The 19,613-nt window shown below is 56.0% G+C and overlaps 9 protein-coding genes across 9 annotated transcripts; 6 read left to right on the top strand and 3 right to left on the bottom strand.

The window, feature by feature from the left end:
- Positions 1-1,294: 1,294 nt before the first annotated feature.
- On the top strand, positions 1,295-2,488 carry tlg2 (t-SNARE affecting a late Golgi compartment protein 2; the record flags this gene model as incomplete). Its single annotated transcript, XM_037323800.1, has 3 exons — positions 1,295-1,317; positions 1,409-1,962; positions 2,016-2,488. 3 exons carry the CDS (start codon positions 1,295-1,297, stop codon positions 2,486-2,488), a joined length of 1,050 nt encoding a protein of 349 aa, XP_037178592.1.
- Positions 2,489-2,579: 91 nt separating this feature from the next.
- Positions 2,580-4,649, bottom strand: CGCA056_v008554 (uncharacterized protein; the record flags this gene model as incomplete). Its single annotated transcript, XM_037323801.1, has 1 exon — positions 2,580-4,649. One exon carries the CDS (start codon positions 4,647-4,649, stop codon positions 2,580-2,582), a length of 2,070 nt encoding a protein of 689 aa, XP_037178582.1.
- A 709-nt stretch (positions 4,650-5,358) lies between these two features.
- Positions 5,359-5,839, top strand: CGCA056_v008555 (uncharacterized protein; the record flags this gene model as incomplete). The annotated part of the gene is made up of 4 exons (XM_037323802.1): positions 5,359-5,414; positions 5,489-5,573; positions 5,651-5,711; positions 5,778-5,839. 4 exons carry the CDS (start codon positions 5,359-5,361, stop codon positions 5,837-5,839), a joined length of 264 nt encoding a protein of 87 aa, XP_037178579.1.
- Positions 5,840-6,147: 308 nt separating this feature from the next.
- Positions 6,148-6,980, bottom strand: clc1 (Clathrin light chain; the record flags this gene model as incomplete). The annotated part of the gene is made up of 3 exons (XM_037323803.1): positions 6,148-6,609; positions 6,662-6,888; positions 6,938-6,980. 3 exons carry the CDS (start codon positions 6,978-6,980, stop codon positions 6,148-6,150), a joined length of 732 nt encoding a protein of 243 aa, XP_037178139.1.
- Positions 6,981-7,879: 899 nt separating this feature from the next.
- On the top strand, positions 7,880-9,273 carry CGCA056_v008557 (UPF0400 protein; the record flags this gene model as incomplete). The annotated part of the gene is made up of 4 exons (XM_037323804.1): positions 7,880-7,977; positions 8,035-8,126; positions 8,179-8,379; positions 8,426-9,273. The coding sequence occupies 4 exons, from the start codon at positions 7,880-7,882 to the stop codon at positions 9,271-9,273; spliced, it is 1,239 nt and encodes a 412-aa protein (XP_037178294.1).
- A 788-nt stretch (positions 9,274-10,061) lies between these two features.
- CGCA056_v008558 (ATP-dependent permease MDL2) lies at positions 10,062-12,449 on the top strand (the record flags this gene model as incomplete). The annotated part of the gene is made up of 1 exon (XM_037323805.1): positions 10,062-12,449. One exon carries the CDS (start codon positions 10,062-10,064, stop codon positions 12,447-12,449), a length of 2,388 nt encoding a protein of 795 aa, XP_037178118.1.
- A 658-nt stretch (positions 12,450-13,107) lies between these two features.
- CGCA056_v008559 (putative monoglyceride lipase) lies at positions 13,108-14,061 on the top strand (the record flags this gene model as incomplete). The annotated part of the gene is made up of 2 exons (XM_037323806.1): positions 13,108-13,173; positions 13,228-14,061. 2 exons carry the CDS (start codon positions 13,108-13,110, stop codon positions 14,059-14,061), a joined length of 900 nt encoding a protein of 299 aa, XP_037178277.1.
- Positions 14,062-14,821: 760 nt separating this feature from the next.
- MTP5 (Metal tolerance protein 5) lies at positions 14,822-16,279 on the top strand (the record flags this gene model as incomplete). The annotated part of the gene is made up of 2 exons (XM_037323807.1): positions 14,822-15,573; positions 15,643-16,279. 2 exons carry the CDS (start codon positions 14,822-14,824, stop codon positions 16,277-16,279), a joined length of 1,389 nt encoding a protein of 462 aa, XP_037178372.1.
- A 190-nt stretch (positions 16,280-16,469) lies between these two features.
- On the bottom strand, positions 16,470-17,891 carry CGCA056_v008561 (uncharacterized protein; the record flags this gene model as incomplete). The annotated part of the gene is made up of 3 exons (XM_037323808.1): positions 16,470-16,564; positions 16,619-17,234; positions 17,853-17,891. The coding sequence occupies 3 exons, from the start codon at positions 17,889-17,891 to the stop codon at positions 16,470-16,472; spliced, it is 750 nt and encodes a 249-aa protein (XP_037178374.1).
- Positions 17,892-19,613: the final 1,722 nt, after the last annotated feature.

Below are 19,613 nucleotides of genomic sequence, written 5' to 3' on the forward strand. Positions count from 1 at the left end.
GATGCCTTGGGGGGTCGAGCTTTTCTTTAGTGTGCAGCTCGTGGGGAGGAATGGGGCGGAAGGGGGGAATGTGGTCGGGCGATAGGGGGGCCGCGGGCGTCGAAGGCTGGAAGCTGACAGGCTGGGCCGGCGTCCGGAGCATCAGGTGTTGAACCATGTCGACCAGGCTGCGCTTAAGCTGCCTTTCGAAGTCTCCAAGGCAATTCCAGTCTTGTCCTCACTTACCTATAGGCCTTATGTAGGTAAGGCACCCTCGTTAAAGAGTTCCAGGTAAGGTACGGAGCCCCATGAGCTCTGCAAACCTTGCCTAAGGTGCCTATGGTAGGTAGGTATTCGTAGGCAGATACACCGTTCCGTGTGGTACCTGTGAGTTGGACTGAACTTCTGTCCTCAGAACGGCTTTGGGATGGACCCTTCCAGACATGGAAATAGTAAAGGGTGATGACTGCCAGGCGTGCCAGGTGTCACTGTGTACCAACATGGAACCCACAGCTTAATTTTCCAGGTACATTAATCATGATGCAAGCTGACATAAAGTAATATCAGTTGCCTCAAGGTGGGAATTCGGCAGTCAAGTTCCCACTGTAACTTGCACGCCGCCTGTTGCTTATACCTAAATCTACTGCATAAGGTAGGTATCCGTAGATGCTAAGTACTGGGCCTGGTGGTAGGCACTGAGCAGTCTCGCCAGCACGGACAGTCAGGAGCTGCCGGTCGGTCCACAGGCGCCTCAGTGCCTGCCTCTACCTGGGTATGTAGGTAGTAGGTAGGTACGTAAGGAAGGAGATGGCAGGCCTGACGCAATCTGTTCCACCATGAGATACCTGTCCAATTCCAACAGTGTACCCAAGGTAATGTAGGTAATATTAATGCGACCTGTCGGCGAATCCCCGGTCTGGAGCACGAGCACCTCGAGATTCAAGAAGCTGTCTGTCACTTGCCGACCTGTCTGACTTAGGCAACTTACAAACCACATGCCTTCTGCGCATACCTGCGAAAAGTAATGCCAAACGAGTCTTGGAGCTGTACCTTGCCATTCCGGACAGCGCGCACACGTTCAGCCGCCCTTGACAACTCCCGTTGACGTGTGTCCGCCCTTGCGTATTTGACAACCGACACCTATTACACTTTCGCGACTCGTCGGCACTCGTCACGTTGCGTCTTGCCCACGCCAATGGTGTCCTGTTCTCCCTTCACGACCCTCCGTTCATGACGACGACCCTGAGCGGCCCGCGCAGCGAGCGACAAAGGACCCCAGGCTGAGGAGTATTATCACAGCTATCTGGCGTCCGCCATGTGGCGAGACCGCACGAACCTGTAAGCCTGTCCACATGCGCTTCGCATCCCTCAAAGGCACCTGCGAAGCTGCTCGTCCCGCCTCTCGCTGACACCCAGCCTCCCGCCGCAGGTATATTTCCTATCGGCAAACGTATGCACACCATCCTACGAAACGCTCCAAATACGGTGGTGCAGCCGGTGGGAATGGCTTCGGCGATGCCTTTGGGGGTAGCAGCTATGCTAGTGGGAGCGACGACACCCGCGGCCTCCTCTCGGCTGGCGCCTTCGAGGACGATGGCGATGCCGTTATAGAGATGGATCTCCTTCCACCTCGCTGGGCCGATATATCCGATGAGATCACCGACCTGCTGGCGGACATCGCCACCAGGAGCCAAGCTCTTGAGCGCTTACACCAGAAGCATGTGCTACCCGGTTTCAATGACGAGGACACCAAGAAGGCGGAGGAAAGAGAGATCGAGACTCTCACACAGCAAATCACCAAAGGTTTCCATGACTGCCATCGGTGCATTCAAAAGGTCGAACAAATGGTCAGGGAATCGAAACAGTCAGGTACCATTACCAGCGCCGAAGAGACGATGGCCAAGAACATACAGATATCATTGGCTTCACGAGTCCAAGAAGCTAGCGCGCTGTTCAGGAAGAAGCAGAGCGCATATCTGAAAAGTAAGTGCGAGCTCTGGCACATGTCCCGTGACAGCCCATTGATGACAACACAGAACTACGCGGGATGAGCGGCCTCGGGGGCGGCGTGGCCAGTGCGGATAGGGGATCAACACCGCAGCCCTCAAGCTCCTATATGGACCCTTCAATGCTCGAGTCGGACGCGGACAGGTCCTTTTCACAATCAACACTCCAGGCTACACAGCAAAAGCTCCTCCAATCGAATGACACAGCCATCACCCAGCGCGAACGTGAGATTGAGGATATTGCACAGGGTATCATTGAGCTGGCCGACATCTTCCGCGACCTGCAGAACATGGTGATCGACCAGGGCACCATGCTGGACAGGATAGACTACAACGTCGAGCGCATGGCCACGGACGTAAAGGGAGCCGAGAAGGAGCTGGTCGTTGCCGCCGGATACCAGAAGAAAACGACAAAGCGGAAAATTATACTGTTGCTCTTGATCATCATTGCCGGCTTAATCATCTTGCTAGTGATTAAGCCCAAAAAGCATGGCGACGAGTAGGCGCTGGGAACGACATGTGGTGAGATGAGAGACGAGGTGTAAATTAAATGTATGATTTTCTTCTAGACAAATGTTGAGCGAATTTTTGTTCTCATCCTAAGTCGCGGTGCGTCCTCCCGCGTCGCTTATGGACGACGTCCACAATCAGTCCTTCCAGGACACTGATTTCAGGCATCAAGCCCTGCCCTTTAGATTGACCGAGAGCTTCATTAATCTGTTTCCTCACAGCAGCCAGGTCGGGTAGTCTAACTTTTGCTTTCTTTCTTTGAGGATGAAGGAGATGAGCTAAGAGTCTGATGACTTCGCGTCGAATGGCAGACTCCTGCAACAGTACACCGCGCTTCTGCAGCTGGCCAAGTAGCCGGACACCCCGCAGAATAACCAGCTTGTCGTCTCCCACTGATGTCGAGGCCGACGCCTGCGAGACGGAGCGTTTGAAACCCCATCGGGCTATGGCTACTTGCAACTTCGGATTTTCAAAGATTTTGTGCAAAGGGTGATAACCGTGTGTGACGGGCAGATCTGCCGGGATGTGCAGCGCCCTCCTCGAGCTTAGAGCATTGCATGGCGGGGCATCCGCAGGGTGCACACCCAGCAACCCGCCCGGCACTGTGTGCCCATTGTGATATGCGTCGAGCAGACCAATACAGACGTCTTCTACATCGTCGAATCGTCCGAATTTCCCCAAACCGAAAAGCACTTTTTGCCAGTAGCGTGCAGGTACAGGCGCCCGCAGCAGCATCAGATGGTTCAAGTAGTCCATGGCCGTTCGCAAGGGCCCCCACGTGACAAATGCTATATCCGGATCCCAAGACAAGGGTTCCAGAATGTTGGAATAGATATGCTCAATAGACGTCGCGGAGAGATCGATGTCCATGGAACGCATGTCCCTCATCAGGGCAAGCGCATGGCGGGCCTGGCCATGTTGAAGACTTTGCTGCAGCAGGAAGTTCGACGTGGTATCGATTGACTCTTGAGCAACTGCGGGCTGTATGGCGAGCAGCAAGTGATACGTCCTCATATTTTCCGCATGGAGGGCTTCGTCGCGGATGCTTCCGAGTGTGGCCAGATCGTCAAACACTTCCGGATGTATGTCGGTGTGTAGCAGCTCGTGGAGCAGCTCGTGCTGTGCGGTTTCTGCAAAATGTCTGACCGCCAGAGCGTAGGTCGAATGGCCGATGCCGATATTGACTTTGTGCAATTGTTCTATGCGGCCCATGACTGCATCGGGGGTGGGATCGCGCAGAGCAATAGACTGCAGTGACAAAGGCCCGATTTGGCGCACCCCAAGAGCGTGGACGGCGTGAATTGCGAAGTCTAGAGGTAGCCAGGAGCTTGCAAACCAACGCGCGCCCAACGTATCGCTGTACCGCCTGCCCGCCGAGCCATGGTCCACCTCGTGCGTGCCGTCCATTACATCCAGCAGGGATTCACGCTGCATGCCCCAGCCCACCGGTATACTCCCTTCCAGTACCAACTGTTCCTCCAACTTGAGAGGCGTTCCTGGGTAGTAACGAGTGAGAAATGTCAGGTAAGGCTCAGACTTGACGGCATGATTTGGTACGTCGCCATAGAGAAGGAACAGGCCGCGCCACTCCGCGCAGAGCTGGGAGAGCCCGCTCTCATACAGCAGGGGGACAACGTCGTCGTAGAGGCTGTGGTGGCAAGTCGAAACATACAGCGACTTCAAGGTCTGCTGCAAACCAGCCTCGGTGTTTGTAATGAATCGACAGAGCATGGTGCCGAAAGCTTCTAGGCCGGGGTCGAAGTTGGGCATCAGGCGCATGTGCCATCGCATCGCTCTTCGGTATTGGCCGTTGCGGAGGCATTGGGAGATAATTGTTGGATATAGAGACGGCCACCGGGCAGAGTGAGCCTCGAGCATCCACTCGGCATACGAGACGACGCGCTGAAGTTGGCTCTCATCATCCATGAAAACCTCCAGAATCATCGCCCAGAGGGGCTCTGCGTCTTCGCCGTCTGCGGCGCGCAATGCCTTCCGGCTTTGAAGCACGTCCCATACGGCAAGCACGCCGTCTTTGCCCTGCTCCCGCTTGGCGACGTTGAGCAGACCAAGCCACAGCGAAGCGTCAGTATCGTTGTCGATGGTGTCGCTTAGGTCAACCACACAGATATGCCCTCCACTTGCCGCCTGCCTCATCTGACCTCTCTGCGTTTCCGATACTCGGATGTCTGGGCATATCCCCAATGACAGCAAATGGTTCCGTGTTGTCGGCGCATCGGGTTTTGTGTGCAAGGTACGCTGTGCTGCAGGAAGCGGATTCCGCCGCGCGGAGTTGCACGTCACAGACTCTGAGACGGAAGGCTGGATACGAGAACCAGGCTTGCAAGGTCTGGCACATGCTGTCCTCGGTAGATTTGAGAACGTTCGCCGGGTTGCATCCAGTCCTTGATATCGATGGCACCGGCCGAGGCGTGCTCTATTCAAGTGACGGAGACATTGTGAGGCCAATTGCATTGCCCTGCGTAGTGTACAACCAGGACGCGAGTACGAAGAGACGCTGCGTGAAGCATAGCAACGGACAGGTTATGGGGGTGCAGGTTTCGGTGCTGGCCGCATCTCGGAGCTGGGTAGTCGGTTGAAAGATTGAATCCTGGAGAAAACTAACTTCTGCCAGAATATTGCCAACAGCTCCATCAGTAAACCGATTTGAGCTCCGTTCCATTCGTCGGCAGAGTGCGCGAAAGTGGGTCGGATTAGTCAGTCGGGCATTTCGGCCCACCAATCCAGGCTCATCATCCCATGTTCCTGATTGAACCGACCGTCTTCACAGTCGATACTACGAGCAAGCCCACGACGACGCAACCCACCAATATCCCCCGCGAAACTCGCAATTGAATCGATCAAAATGGCGTACGTGAACACCCGCATCCCAGAAAGCTGGCGGTCGATTGCGTGGGAATCGTGATTGCCAATGGCTGCCCGCCGAGAAGCGCAAGGAACCACATCATACGAGGGCATTTCTGACGTCCGCACAGTCTCGTCAACGCGAAGAACAAGGTCCCGGAGCTCCAGAAGTTCTACCAGACCGCCTACAAGGAGCACAACCGCCTCTGGAAGATCGTACGTCAGGCTGGCGCAGTCCCACGCCCGCAATCCTCCCACGGTGGTCGACCAGCCGACTGACTCGATTATCGCAGAACCCTCGCAGCCGTGTCTACATGATCCCCTACACCGTCGCCCTCTGGGGCACCCTCGGCCGTACGTCTCCCTACTCAGTCCCCCCCCTAACCCCTCTGGTGACGTCGTGTTGCTTACAATTTACAGTCACCCTGTACGGTGGTGTCCGCAAGGTCCTCGGCTACAACAGCTACTTTGGCAAGAACTAGATGGAGCACATAAGCCTTCCTTTAGCAAGACCGTTGGGCAGATTGTATGATTCGTAAGGCGATCAATAGACCGAATCAACACTAGACAGCACATTTCTTCTGTTGCACGCGATGTAGAGTCGACGAACACAGTGACGTCGCAATCAAGTTTCATGACTATGCCTGTCAGAATTACCAAATGGCAACCTTTCCCTGCTCCATCTTTTTTGGCAGAAAAGGTCGTCTAAAGTACACGTGCTCTGTAGCCCGCGTATGGTATCGAACCTCCACGCGCGGCTCCCACCCATTTTCGTCATTACCCATTATGTCTAGTAACCACTAGCTCCGGGTGCCTTCTCATCCTTCTTGAGGCTGACCAAGATCTCGCGGAAGCGCTCCTTGCCAGAGCCAGAGGCGCCACCCTTGGCGCCCTTTCCACTCACGTCAACCAGCTTTGCGATTCTCTCCCAGCTGGTTCCCCCAGAGACGGTGTCCTCGCGACTGGCTAGGAACTGCTCTGCCTCCTTCCGTGCCTGGGAGATCTGCTTCTCCTTCTTGGCGTTGTAGTTGTTGTAAAAATCGTCAATGTTCTCTCTGGCCTCCTTGACGGTCTCCTCGCGCTGCGCCGCGAACTGCTCCGCACGCTTCTCGATCTGAGCGTCTCGTTTCTCGCGCCATTCACGAATGACAGCGGGCTCCTCCTCTTCTTCGACGTAGGCGCTGTAGCCAGAGTTGTAGTTTACGCTGGGGGCGGTGATGCCGCCACCGGGGATGGCACCGGGGGCAACGGCCTGTTGGAGGGCTGTCAGTGAATGCAAACGCGGCCGGGATGAAGATGCAAACCTCGTTCTGGTTGGCGAGGTCGGGAAACTGCGACTCGAATGTAGACTCCTCTGCGATGACATTGCTGCCGCCGCCTCCACCGAGAAGATCATCGTCGCCGGAACCGAATGCGACGGCATCATCGCTCGTGGCGAACTGGTTGGCATCCTCGCCAAGGAGGGCCTTTTCGCGGGCCAGGAAGTCGTCGGCAGAGGGGGAGGCACCCGAATCCTTGATGTCGGTCTGAGCTACGTGAGGATGTTAGACCTGGCATCAGTACCCTGAGTCTTCACGTACCACCCGAATCAAAGTCCTCCAGCGAGGGGAATCTGTCGGCCATTTTGGTGGTGTTGTGTGTAAATAGAACGGAAAAGGAGGAGGATGGTAGTAGTCGTGAGAGTCGCCGTCAGCAACCCAGATGTATTCGCAGCAAGTCTGACGGTAAAATCGCCCAAGATTCCGTTGATTCGAGGTCGTTTCGTTGGTTCGGGTGGAAGACGTCGACGTGGTAGGAGCGAAGGTGCGAAATGATAGGTAGGTAAGGTAAGTAGGTACTTGACAGGTGACGCTACCTTGGTCAGGAGCGGTGATTGCCGTGTGCAGCATTCGGAGCTCTGCCCATCGGATAGTTGAATGTACCTTGAAAGGTACCTGCGTTGTGTCATCAGGGAAGTCCGTGCTGCGTCGTGGCTGGAGTCCAGTCACAGCCTTTACCTGCATAACCCCGGTACCGCGAATCGGATTTCTATTAAGGTAAGAGCAATCCGTCTGAGCCAGGAGCAAATGTTTTGATTCATCTTGACCTTTGAACTGATGCTCATACATTTCATTTTTCTTCTACCCGGAAAAACATTCAATTCATCTCAGAAAAGGAAGCATTTGATAGGTCTGCAGTCTCTCACTCGCGCCTTTTGCTTTCGTCGTTCAAAGGACGCCTGATGTGCTGAACCGGACACTTTGCGCAAGCAGGGTGTTTGCTGCTGGAGTTTCAGCCCCCAGTGATTGATCGTAGACCTCTTGCGCCTGCTGTGGTTCTTCTCACTCTGGAGCACCCCAATCCTGCGCATCGAGACCCAAAGCGCAGGTAGTGCCATAAGGTGCCCTCCACGGGAATCAATCGCCAACCGCCATCCAACGGAGCCCAGGGTTACTCGGATTGGCGACGTCGCGTCCGCAGAGCTCACTGCGCGCCCTCATCCCGTCTCATTCGCAGCATAAACGCGGTTTACCCGAACAGTCATGGCATACAACGACGACGCCGTGCTGGCGAAGCTGTCGGCACTGAATGAGAGTCACGACAGTATCGCCACGGCAGCTCAATGGATCATGTTCCACAAGTAAGCTTTCTGGCTCCAGGATGGTAACAATGATGGCACTGACACGACAACTCGTAGGAGGCATGCGGATCGCACAGTCCAGCTCTGGCTTCAACGTTTGCGGGACTCATCAAGCACAAAACGGCTGAGCCTGATCTACCTTGCCAACGGTAAGCAGATGTTGGTCCGCCGCCTTGCCTTATTCTCGCTAACACGCCACAGAGGTCACCCAACAGTCAAAGGCGCGGCACAAGGAAGACTTTTTAGTCGCCTTCTCTCCCGTCGTCGCTGAAGCTACGGCATTGGCGTACAAGGGTGCGCCGGCCGAGATTCAGAACAAGATTAGAAGAGTCGTGGATGTCTGGAAGGACCGCTTCATTTTCGAACCCCCCATCCAGCAAGCCATCGAAGCGCGCATCGACGGTACGTCCATCAACGGCCGCTCAAGGACCATACTAACATTTATCAGAGCTCGACAAGGCCCGTGGAACCGCGAAGGCAAGCTTTGGAGGGCCTGGCATCGGTGGCGGACCTTCAGTCCCAGCGGAGCTCATCCCGGTCGTAACCTCGTACCAGAATGCTTCGAAGCTCAACCTGCCCACGAAGACAGCCATCAGCACCGCCAACCAGGATTTTGAGAAGCTCACCGACCCGTCCACGCCAGTTCCCTCGGCACCTGTCTATGCCGCACGCCTGAATGGTCTGCTCAAGAGTCTGGCAAGCGCAGAGGGTGCCGTTGCCGAGTGCGTCAAGGCCCGCAAGGATCTGATTGGCGAGTTGGAGAAGCTTCTAAGCGCGAACCAGGAGGCGCTTGTCAATGACGAGAAACAGTACGCCGAGCTGACGAAGCGAAAGGCGGAAACTGAGGAGAAGAGACGTGAGGTCGAGCTCGCCATTATGCGTGGACTGCCAACACATGAGGCATCTCAGTCGCCGGGCAACGGAACATCTGCGAGTCCAGAACCAGAGAGACCAGAGGTAGAAGCGCTCACGCCTCCTCCGGTCGAGGCTTTCACGCCGCCTAGCGTGGAAGCGTTGACCCCTCCCCCGATCCACGATGAGCCGCCTGTTCTCCGAGAAGGTGAGGCAGATCGCGCGCGATCGGCGTCAAGCCAGGCTTTCCAGCCGCCTCCCGCTACTGGCATCGAGATGCTTTCAAACCTGGCTTCTCAGTATCAGTCCATTCCGGTATCAGCAAACGGATCTAACAAGAGGCGCCGGCTAGACGGGGACGATTTCCCTGACCTTGGGGGAGACGACGGAATCGACGCTGATGTGGCAGAGATGCTCCGCAAGGACAGCAACGCTACAGCTTAAGAAATGTCGCTGGGGGCTTTATCTGACACGTTTTAATGCAGAACATTTGGGGTAGTCAGAGGAGCATGTAATGTTAGGAGGTACTTTAGAGAACGGCCGGAAGGCGTCTTGGTTTATATGGCCGTGACCAAAGACTGGGCTGATTTGAAGTCATTCACGGTATAGTTATTCGGTCTTGAAGTAACATCATCATCCTAGTCAGCAGGCTACGGCAACGCTGGAGCATGCCGTGCGTCGAGAGAGCTATGGGGTCGGCTGCACGCAGGCCCGACTTGGCGATCCCCCGGCTTGGCTCCTGCAGCATCGCACCACTTGTGAGAGCAACAGGGTTGAGTTTAATAAAAGTCAAATCAGTCGCGATCACAAAGAAGGACGCAAAAGAATGTGTGATGGAGCAAAGCGGATGAGGCCAGTGTATCAATCACGCGGGTGCATCGTGAGGTTCGTACAGACTAACGCTTAGAGCTCTGCATTTCCGGCCTCGGCAGAAACGGAAGGCAACGGGGCGGGGAGGGCTTCGGCGAAGAAACTGCCGGCCCGACTATCGCCGAGAGGCCGGGCTGCTGCAGGCTGCAGCGCGTGTCAGCAACCCCCCCCCTCCCCCCCAGTGCATGGTAAATTTTGAACCAGACCGATGACGGAATCTTAAACCTCTTCCAGCAGCCAGCTATGGCCGGATGCATGCGCAATTCGTTCAACCATTCCGTATGATGAAGCAGCCTTGTCCCGCACCTCCTAACTATGCGCCGCCCATGAGATAGACAAAAATCATTCCATACCATTTCGAAATGGCCACAGGGGCAGCGCGAACAGCGGTGCTGCTCCCGTACCGCGTCGGGAGCTGCAAAGCGGGCTCGCTGCTGGCGTCCATCCCCGGCCTGCGCAGCGCTTCGACGACGACGCCTTCAGTCATTCAACATCCACTCTTTTCGCCCGCCAGAAGCTACAGCTCGAAGCCCTCTGGGCAAATCATCACACCTTTTTGCGCCCGCGCTTTCGGTACCGGGTTACGACCGACAACATCCTCTCGAAACCCTCAAACCCCCATCTCCATCGCCGTTCTGCGCTATTTCTCGGCCGGATTACGCGCCCAGAAAGATGTCCCCGCCCCGACAAAACTTGAAACGACAAAAGAAGGCGAGCATGGCTCCAGACGGACTGAGCCGATGGAGAATCCGGAACATGACGACTTCCAAAAGAGCGAGAGAGCGGCCAAAGCGGCCCAGGTGAACCTGAGTGCGAAGCTGTCGAAGGAGGGCAAGACTCAGGGTAAGGCTGGATTCTCCGAGATCTGGCGATTGATCAAGATCGCGCGTCCGGAGCTGAGGTGGCTGGGGCTCGCCATGGTCTTCCTCGTCATTTCGTCCAGCGTCACCATGTCTATTCCCTTTTCCGTCGGCAGAATTCTCGACATCGCAACTAAGGACCCGTCAGAAGATGCCCGTTTGTTTGGTCTGACCATGCCACAGTTCTTCATGGCTCTGGGCACCATTCTCACGATCGGGGCCATGGCTAACTTTGGTAGGGTGATTCTTCTCCGCATCGTTGGCGAGAGAGTGGTCGCCCGGCTGCGATCCCAGCTGTACAGGAGAACCTACGTACAAGATGCCGAGTTCTTCGACGCGAATCGTGTGGGAGACCTCATCTCTCGCCTCAGCTCGGATACAGTCATTGTGGGCAAATCCATCACCCAGAACATCAGCGACGGTTTGAGAGCCCTGTTCAGCGGAGGTGCCGGCTTCGTGGTCATGGTTTGGTTGAGCCCGAAGCTCACCGGCCTTCTGCTCATCATGCTGCCGCCGGTCGCCGTCGGGGCCTTCTTCTACGGTCGTTCGATCAGGAACATCAGCAAGGGGATCCAGAAGAACCTGGGCACACTGACCAAAATCGCGGAGGAGCGTCTCGGGAACGTCAAGACCAGCCAAGCATTCGTCGGCGAGGTTCAAGAAGTCTCTCGGTACAACCGCCAGGTCAAGAAGATTTTCGCCCTCGGCAAGAGAGAGTCTACGGTCGCCGCGACGTTCTTCGCCTCGACGGGCTGGGCCGGCAACATGACGATTCTCGCCATGCTGATCGTTGGAGGCAACTTTGTGCGCAACGGTGCTATGACCTTGGGAGATCTCACGTCATTTATGATGTACACGGCCTTTGCGGGTTCCAGTCTGTTTGGCCTATCTTCGTTTTACTCGGAACTGATGAAGGGGGTCGGCGCCGCCAGCCGTCTGTTCGAGCTCCAGGACAGGAAGCCAGGCATATCGCAGACCGTGGGACTCAAGGTCCAGTCAGCGCAGGGCCCTATCCGCTTTTCAAACGTGTCCTTCGCTTATCCCACGCGCCCGGCCGTCAAGATCTTCAACGACCTCAACTTCGAGATCCCCTCCGGTAGCAACGTCTGCGTCGTGGGGCCCTCTGGCGGAGGGAAGTCAACCGTCGCGGGTCTTTTGTTGCGCTTCTACAACCCTACGTCTGGTTCCATCACCATCAATGGCGTGGACATATCCAAGATGAACATCAAGTCGCTGCGACGTCGCATCGGCATGGTGGCGCAGGAGCCTGTTCTGTTCTCCGGCACTATTGCGGAGAACATATCCTACGGGAAGCCCAACGCCAGCAGAGCCGAGATCGTTGCGGCAGCCCGCAAGGCGAACTGCAACTTCATTAGCGATCTTCCCGCTGGCTTGGACACACAGGTCGGCGCCCGGGGATCGCAGCTGTCTGGCGGTCAAAAGCAGCGCATTGCCATCGCGCGTGCTCTGATCAAAGACCCCGATATTCTCATTCTGGATGAAGCAACGTCCGCATTGGATGCCGAGTCCGAGACTCTTGTCAACGCTGCTCTGGCGTCGCTGCTCAAGGGCAGGAACACGACGATTTCGATTGCACACCGACTGTCGACGATCAAGCGATCCGACCTAATCATTGTCCTCTCCAACGACGGCAGAGTCGCCGAGATTGGCAAATACACCGAGCTCTCGGCCAACCCAGAGAGCGCATTCAGCAAGCTCATGGAGTGGCAGATGAGCGGCGGCGAGATCCCCGAGTCCCGTAGCGACCGAGGCCACATCACCGAAGAGGAAGAGATTGAATCGGACCTTGAACGCGAAGAGGTCGATGAGGAGGATGTCGACGTCGACACTAGTAGCAAAAAGGAGAAGGCTGGCGAGGAGCAAAGGTAAATCGGAGATGCCGGGCTGGCTGGCTGTACTGTTGTTTCCTAGTGTTTTATATCATGCAAAACGGGACATGAACGTTCGAGGCGGGTTGCAGCAACGGAGGAACCGTGCTGCTCGGTGCGGCACACGCTGTCAAACCATATATCACCAGATAGTTATTCACAATTATACAGCATCATAGAACAACTCCACTCGACCTGGAAGGACGTCTGGAGGCTGCTGGACAAGAACCGAGATAAATTAATAAGCCTAAAGGTTTGGTAGCATCGCGCTGCTCATGATATTGATCACTCCATCAATTCGCCTCAAGCTTGGAAGTCTTAAATTGAACGAAGTCCGGATAGATATTGAGGTCTAGGTAGTATTGCATGAGTATTGGCCAATACTGGGGGCGTCGAGCTCCCATGCCGCAAGCGGAGTCCTGTCATGACTGTTGGGTGCCACAATGGTCAGTGCCTCCACCACTTGACTACTTGGGGATGGCATTGTCTTGCGTCCCCCACGGCACGTGAAAGAAACCCGACAAGGGAGAGGATACCTGAATCCTTTCCATCACAAACCAGAGAGCTCTCACAACAAACACAGCACGACGTCGTGGCTTACTACCCGTAATATTCATCACTCGGGCATCGGAGCATACTTGTTTCAACCAGATTACATCATGGCGAGCGAGACCGAAGGCACTTTCGAGGTTGAAGGTCAGAAGCTCCACACCAAGACCTACACAGTGAGTTCAACGTCACCTTCACACAACATCGACCCAGTAACTAAGGTCCATCAGCCCCAAGGCCCCATCAAGGCCAAGCTCATCTTTGTCCACGGCTTCAGCGATCACATCGGACGCTATCCGGAGCTTTTCTCTTACCTTGCAGGCCGTGGCATCCAGGTTTTCGCCTGGGACCAGCGTGGATGGGGCCGCAGCGTGACCAAGCCAGCCGAGAGAGGCCTTACGGGGCCAACATCTCGCGTCCTCTCCGATGTTGCCGCCTTCATCCGCGACAAGCTGCCATCGCCGGATGCGCCCGTGTTCGTCCTGGGCCACTCCATGGGCGGCGGCCAGGTCCTCGCCCTCGCCAGCGACCCGCAGTATCATGAGCTTGTCGGCCAGGTCCGCGGTTGGCTGCTCGAGAGCCCCTTCATCGCCTTCACCCCCGGCGAGGAGCCTAGCTTCCTGAAGGTCTTTTTCGGCAAGCTTGCCAGCCGCCTGCTCCCGACGAAGCAGCTCGTTAATGAGATTCCCGCTGAAAACCTGACGCGGGACAAGGCGGTGCAGCAGAGCATCAAGGATGACGACCTCATGCACAACACCGGTACGCTTGAGGGTCTAGCGGGCATGCTGGAGCGGACGGACGCGCTGGCCCATGGCAAGCTCAGTCTGAGCCCCAACGTCAAGAGCCTTTGGCTAGGCCACGGCACCGAGGACAAGACGACGTGCTTCAATGCCAGTAAGAAATGGTACGGCGCGCAGAGCATCGAAGATTGCACGCACAAGCCATACGAGGGTGCGTACCATCAGCTGCATGCCGATCTTTGCAAGGAAGACTTCTTCAAAGACGTCGGAGACTGGATTCTGGAGCGCGCGGGTGACTCGGCGAGGCCCGAATCCAAGTTGTAGGAAACTTGGGTTTGCGAGGGTCATCTAGCCGCTCGTGTGCTCGTAAATGTAGCCTTTTATGATAGTCAGATTTGCCACCTGGTGTTTTTACACTTCTCCTCAGTTTGCCTTTACACGGCTACGGCATCTTACAGACTCATGTTCCTTCATATATTGCGTCTAGCGGTGCAGACTGATTGCCCTCGCATGTGCTGACGTCTGCCCCTCACGTTGTCACTGCCATGATAACCGCAGAGACTCGGGGCTTTTGCAACGTTGCCACTATGCTCTTGCAAGTCATCCAATCACGTAACAGAAATCTTCCCATCAAAGAAAGCATCCATGCGTAGATACTTGGCTGAGCGTGCTCTCGTATCGCGACGGCAGCTCCTGCCGAGGCTCGTGTGATGAGCTAAGAGGCGACAGAGCGGAAGGAACAGTTGGCTCAAGGACAACTCTTTCGTGGGTAAGCGTCAACAGTCGCTTCCGTTCCCCCGCAACACCCACGAAGCATCTGCGTCGACCAAGGTACCGTAGCTTCCCTCGAAACTTCAACAGGTCGTCTTGTTAGCTCGCCACATTCATGTTTATTCCAACTGGTCAGATCTGGATGTAAGCTTTAGGTGGCCAGCAGCGGACGGCCGGTTTCCACCTGCCCTCTATCCTCAACCGCGTCAACTCCTACGGTCAGCCAGGCTCGTCACACTTCCCCGAGGTTCTGAAGACTTTGCAGGAACAGCTCCTTCGTTCGTCATCTTGTAATCCTCACGCTACCGCCGCCATGGAGCCCGACCTATCCAAAAGTATTACTATGCACCCGTATCCTTTCCACTTCAACACACCTTCGCATCTCGCCAACACGTCTCGAAACTCATCTCGGAGTGTTTCTTCGAATATCAGCAGCGAAGAGGTCCCAGCCAATGCAACTAGTACAGCTTTGGAGACCCCCTTTCGTGCCAAGAACAAGACGAACGGGTCAGGGCTAATGCACACCTCGGATGTCATTGACGTCGAATGCCAGTCTCGTGTGCCCGGGGGAGGCACCGAGCCCGACCCCTACGGTCTATCCTGCGCCTTCAAGACCCCGGAGGAGCTTGCTCAAATCAAAGCCGACACGTCCCAAAGGAGAGAACCACGGCATACGAAGATTGGCCCATGGCGGCGGAGCAGACAGGTTCAGAAATATTACGAAACCCAGAATGCGGCGATCGAGCGCATGCTCAAGTCCGTCGACGACCATGTTGCCGACGCACGCCAGGAAGCCGGCGACAGCCATCTCCGGTTTAGGATAGCCATATGGGGCTCTTTTGGTACCAGCATTGTCCTAGCAGCCCTTCAGCTGCATGCTGCCATCAAGACGGAATCGTTGTCTCTGATAACCACAACGGCCGATGTCATCTTCGACCCGTTGAGCTACCTGGCCTTGATCCTGTCCGCCCGCACCACCAAGAAGGTCAACCCCCGGCGCTTCCCAGCGGGCAAGTCTCGCCTAGAGACAGTTGGGAACATCATATTCTGCAACTTGATGATGAGGTGAGTGGCAGCACAAAGGACTAGATAATTCTGTCCCTGGGGAGCTGACGATCCGCCGGCTTCTCTTAGTCTCTCGATGGTTATCATCGCCTTTGCCGCCCGCGAACTCAGCGATATTACGTCGGATAGGCATGTTAAGAATCTCAAGTCCGAGGCCGTCATCTCTCTCTGTGTAGCCTTCGGCACCAAGCTGGTTCTGTTCATCTACTGCTTTTCCCTGCGAAACCGATATTCCCAGGTCCGGGTTTTGTGGTCTGACCATCGTAACGCTCTTCTGGTCAACGGCTTCGGAATCCTCACCTCTGTCTGCGGATCACTGCTTAAATGGTGGATTGATCCAGCCGGTGCCATGATACTATCCGTGATAGTGATTATCCTATGGTCGCGCACCGCCATCGCCGAGTTCTTGTTGCTCGTGGGTGTCACAGCCTCGGTCGAGACGCAGCAACTCATCACGTACGTCTGCCTGACTCACTCTGAGGCGATACAGGGCATTAATACGGTGTGCGTTTATCATTCCGGGCCGCGCTTGATTGCAGAGGTTGACATAGTCATGGACCGAAAGAACACTTTGGCCGATGTACACGGCGTCGCCGAAGCACTGCAGGTCAAGCTTGAAAGCTTGCCAGACGTCGAGCGAGCCCATATACACCTTGATTACGAGATGACTCACAAGCAGGACCGCGGACTGAAGAAGGATCTGTAGCATCGTTCAGCTTGAAGACTGTCTCACAGCGTCTGCTGAAACGGGGGCCTGAAATTGGATGAGCCAGATACTTGATATCAATAGATGATTATGATTATTCCTTGTCGCTGTTTACAGTCTATATTGAAACCCATATATCGTTTGCACCTGTTTATCATCATTCGTTCGATTCTCTCATGCAGAGAACGCTTTATGGACGCCAGGCCAAGGAGCCTGAGCCCCAGATAAAGCAGTGCTGGCCATAGCTAGCGTTGCAGAAGGCGCACACTTTGATTCTCCCAGATTCTGCGACCGGTTAGTCTCGTGACGATCATGCGCATATGGTTCATGGAGGCAGACCTTTCTCAAGATCCCACAGGCCATTGCTGAGCATCAGGTACGCCTCCCGAGCGTCCGCGGTATCCGGCAACGCGCTGTTTCCCCCGGCCTGGCTGCTGCAGACGCGGGCCAGCTCCGCTCCGGTGGATGCCCTGCCTTCTCCAGCGGCGAGAGTGAGCCAGTGGTGGCAGAGGCAGGCGCCGCGGAAGGTGATAGACGCAAGTTGAAGAATCGTCGACCTCCGGAGGAGTGACGGGAAGAAGGTGGCCAGATCCAGCGGGTCGACCTTCTTCTCGCCCCTGGCGCAGAGTTTCAAACCCACGACGAAGTCATTCTGGCGATAGAGGACGGAGGTAGCCTCGCGGTTGATCTGACGGCACGTCTGCAGTACCTCGACGTGAGGCCGCCTGTGAGTAAGCGGCACGGTGCGTGCTGTGGGCCGAGGGGCACGCAGGTAGGCGTTTTGGTACTCCGGCGGCTCGACTTTTACGCGGAGCTGACGTCGACTGCTGGACACTATGACGGGCTCCGGGGAGAGGAGGAGGAGCTCGTAGATGTCTAGGCGAAGCTCGTAAGGGAGGTCGAGAAGGGTTAGGCGCCGCGGGCTTGGCTCCGAGGCGGCGGCGGACTGGAGCGGCTACAGACAGGAAGGGGGAATACAGTTAGTCCCGCTCGACTAGACCTTTTTTTTCCCCCTTTCAAACGAGAAGCAAGCAGAAGCCACACAAACAAGGTATGCGGGAAATTGAAGGCGGTGCGGTAATTTGCAGATGAGAGAGGACGGGGGTTGCTGGAAGGCCTAGTCCGACATGTCGATATGTATGCCGTACCGGATGGACCCTGGGTGCAGATCGGTGGCACAGGTACTCGGATACATATTCCGCTCGCCGGAAAGGCTTACCGGGCGGTAAAGTTGAGTATCTCACAGGGTGACCTCTCGAACCAAGTCGAAGCGAGGTTGGAGATGCTGCGCGGTGTCGCTGTGGTGTGCTTGGCATATGTGTGACGTAGGCAGGGGCGGTTGTGAGGTCGGTTTCCCCGGATGATCCACACTTGTGACCAGCAATCTCACTGCTGAGGATATCGTGGGGACTCGACGAGGGCTGACGTGGATGGAGGATACATGCCCGGCCGTGCAGCAGTGGTACGAAGGAGAGTTGCATGGCAATGGAGCGAATGTGGGCGCGACTGCAAAGGGGGGACCACGGCGGGTAAGGTAGATGGATGGAGCAGGACGGTGAAGATCAGGACTCACTAGCTGGGGCTGCAGCTCGAACGAGTGATCGGAGGACATGGCTCCCTCTGGGCCTCTCTGCCTCTGCCTCTGCCTTTGCCTCTGCCTCTGGACAGCTCTGAATGGCCAAGTCTGGATTGTCAATCAAAGGTTGATGATGGACGGATGGATGGGGGCCTCTTCTCCTTTTTGGGGGCAGAGCGGCAGAAGGTGATGGACCCTTGGCATGGGGTTGTGAGATGGGCGGCACAGAAGGGATGAATGACGATGCAGCAGCAAGTCGGTTCTGGGTTGATGGGCCGGCGGTCGAAACCTGGAACGGATGGGAAAAAGGACGAGGGGAGTGCGGATTTAATCCAGCATCCGGGCCGGCACGGTCTTCATTCCAGCGCCTGTGTTTTCTGAAGGAGGTGAGGCACGGTACCGTCAGCACCTCGGCGTCTTCAGCCCGTCCGCAGGCAAGGCAAAGGCAGACGAGCTCGAGACACGAAGACGGGACGAGTCCTGGCTCACTGTTGTCTTGCTCGAGGTGACCGCCGAGAGCGGTCTCTCCAACAAAGGGAGACGCGGAGAGGCAGAGGCAGGCTAGCCCACTTGCAGCGGGCATAACTAGCCGCATGGGTGCTGGGTTTGAACTCTGCGGGAGCTCCAGCCTCCAACCTCCAGCGTCCCGTCCTGTCCTTCACGTCGGTGGCAGGCAGGACCTGGCGGGAGGATGTGGCGGGTGCGGGGAAGCTTTGGGGAGGACGGTCTGCCACCTCGTCTCAAGTACGGATAACCTGGGCATGGAGCTGTGCACTTTAAGACGCAACGATAGAAGTGACGGTGGGGGTTGGGCCGGCAATAAGACGAGCAGAGCATCGGCAGAGGCAGGGCAGAGCAGAATGCTTTGGCTTCGCCGGTACGACATTGCACTGACTGCAGGTGGATGGCAATGCGCATAGGTTAGGTTAGGTTAGGTTAGGTTGTTGTTGTTATTATTATCGTCCAGTCTGCGGACCTGGGTCCATCTTAGACGGCCCATGTAAAGATAGGACGCTGTTGTGGCTCTTGTAATTCAGTCTAATTCCATTGAATTTTTCTTGTTATACGCGAAGCACCTAGCTTGCTGCATCTTAGCTCTGCTTAGCTCGCCAGGGAGGGATACCTACACGATAGCGGCCGCTTCTCCTCATCTCTCGTCTCCTCACGTGTCTCAACCAGCATGGAATGCCTCCTTATGAGCTTTGCCATTGAGCCCGTCACCTATTATCGACGAACCACTCTCGTGAAGCAATGACACCCCGTCCTGGGGCCAGAAAACCGGCACCAGATGAGGTGTCTTGCACCCTCCACATCCGCGGCGGGCATGGAACCCTGCAAGGCGTCGACGCGGATTCCCGGGAGGTGACGGGTAGTGGAACAGGCACAGGTGCCTAGATGGCCGAGAATCAGCCCCGAACGGTGGAAGAATGGGCAGAGATACTTCTGTCTCTCAATGCCGCAGGTTCGGGAATGAAATGGTAGCACAAATGTCGCGCGTCGTGTTGAAGGGTTTTCAGAGGCATCGGAGGATAAAGGAGGTGCTCCTCGAGCCCGCACAAGGCATCGCTTGAGAAGAAGAAGAAGTGAAGTGGCCACGGCACAGCGCTTGAGGTATGTATGTACGGATACCTTACACTACACCATGCAATCTTCTCTTGGATACCCAGGGCAGGTGAGTAGGCAGGCATGCCATTGGCGTCTGAACAGGGGGAAAAGGTGGGAACTTCTCACTCAAGCGTCATTCTGGTGGTCCAGCCA

This window comes from Colletotrichum aenigma (assembly GCF_013390185.1).
Source record: "Colletotrichum aenigma strain Cg56 chromosome Unknown KSG_Cg56_contig05, whole genome shotgun sequence".
Taxonomy (NCBI): domain Eukaryota; kingdom Fungi; phylum Ascomycota; class Sordariomycetes; order Glomerellales; family Glomerellaceae; genus Colletotrichum; species Colletotrichum aenigma.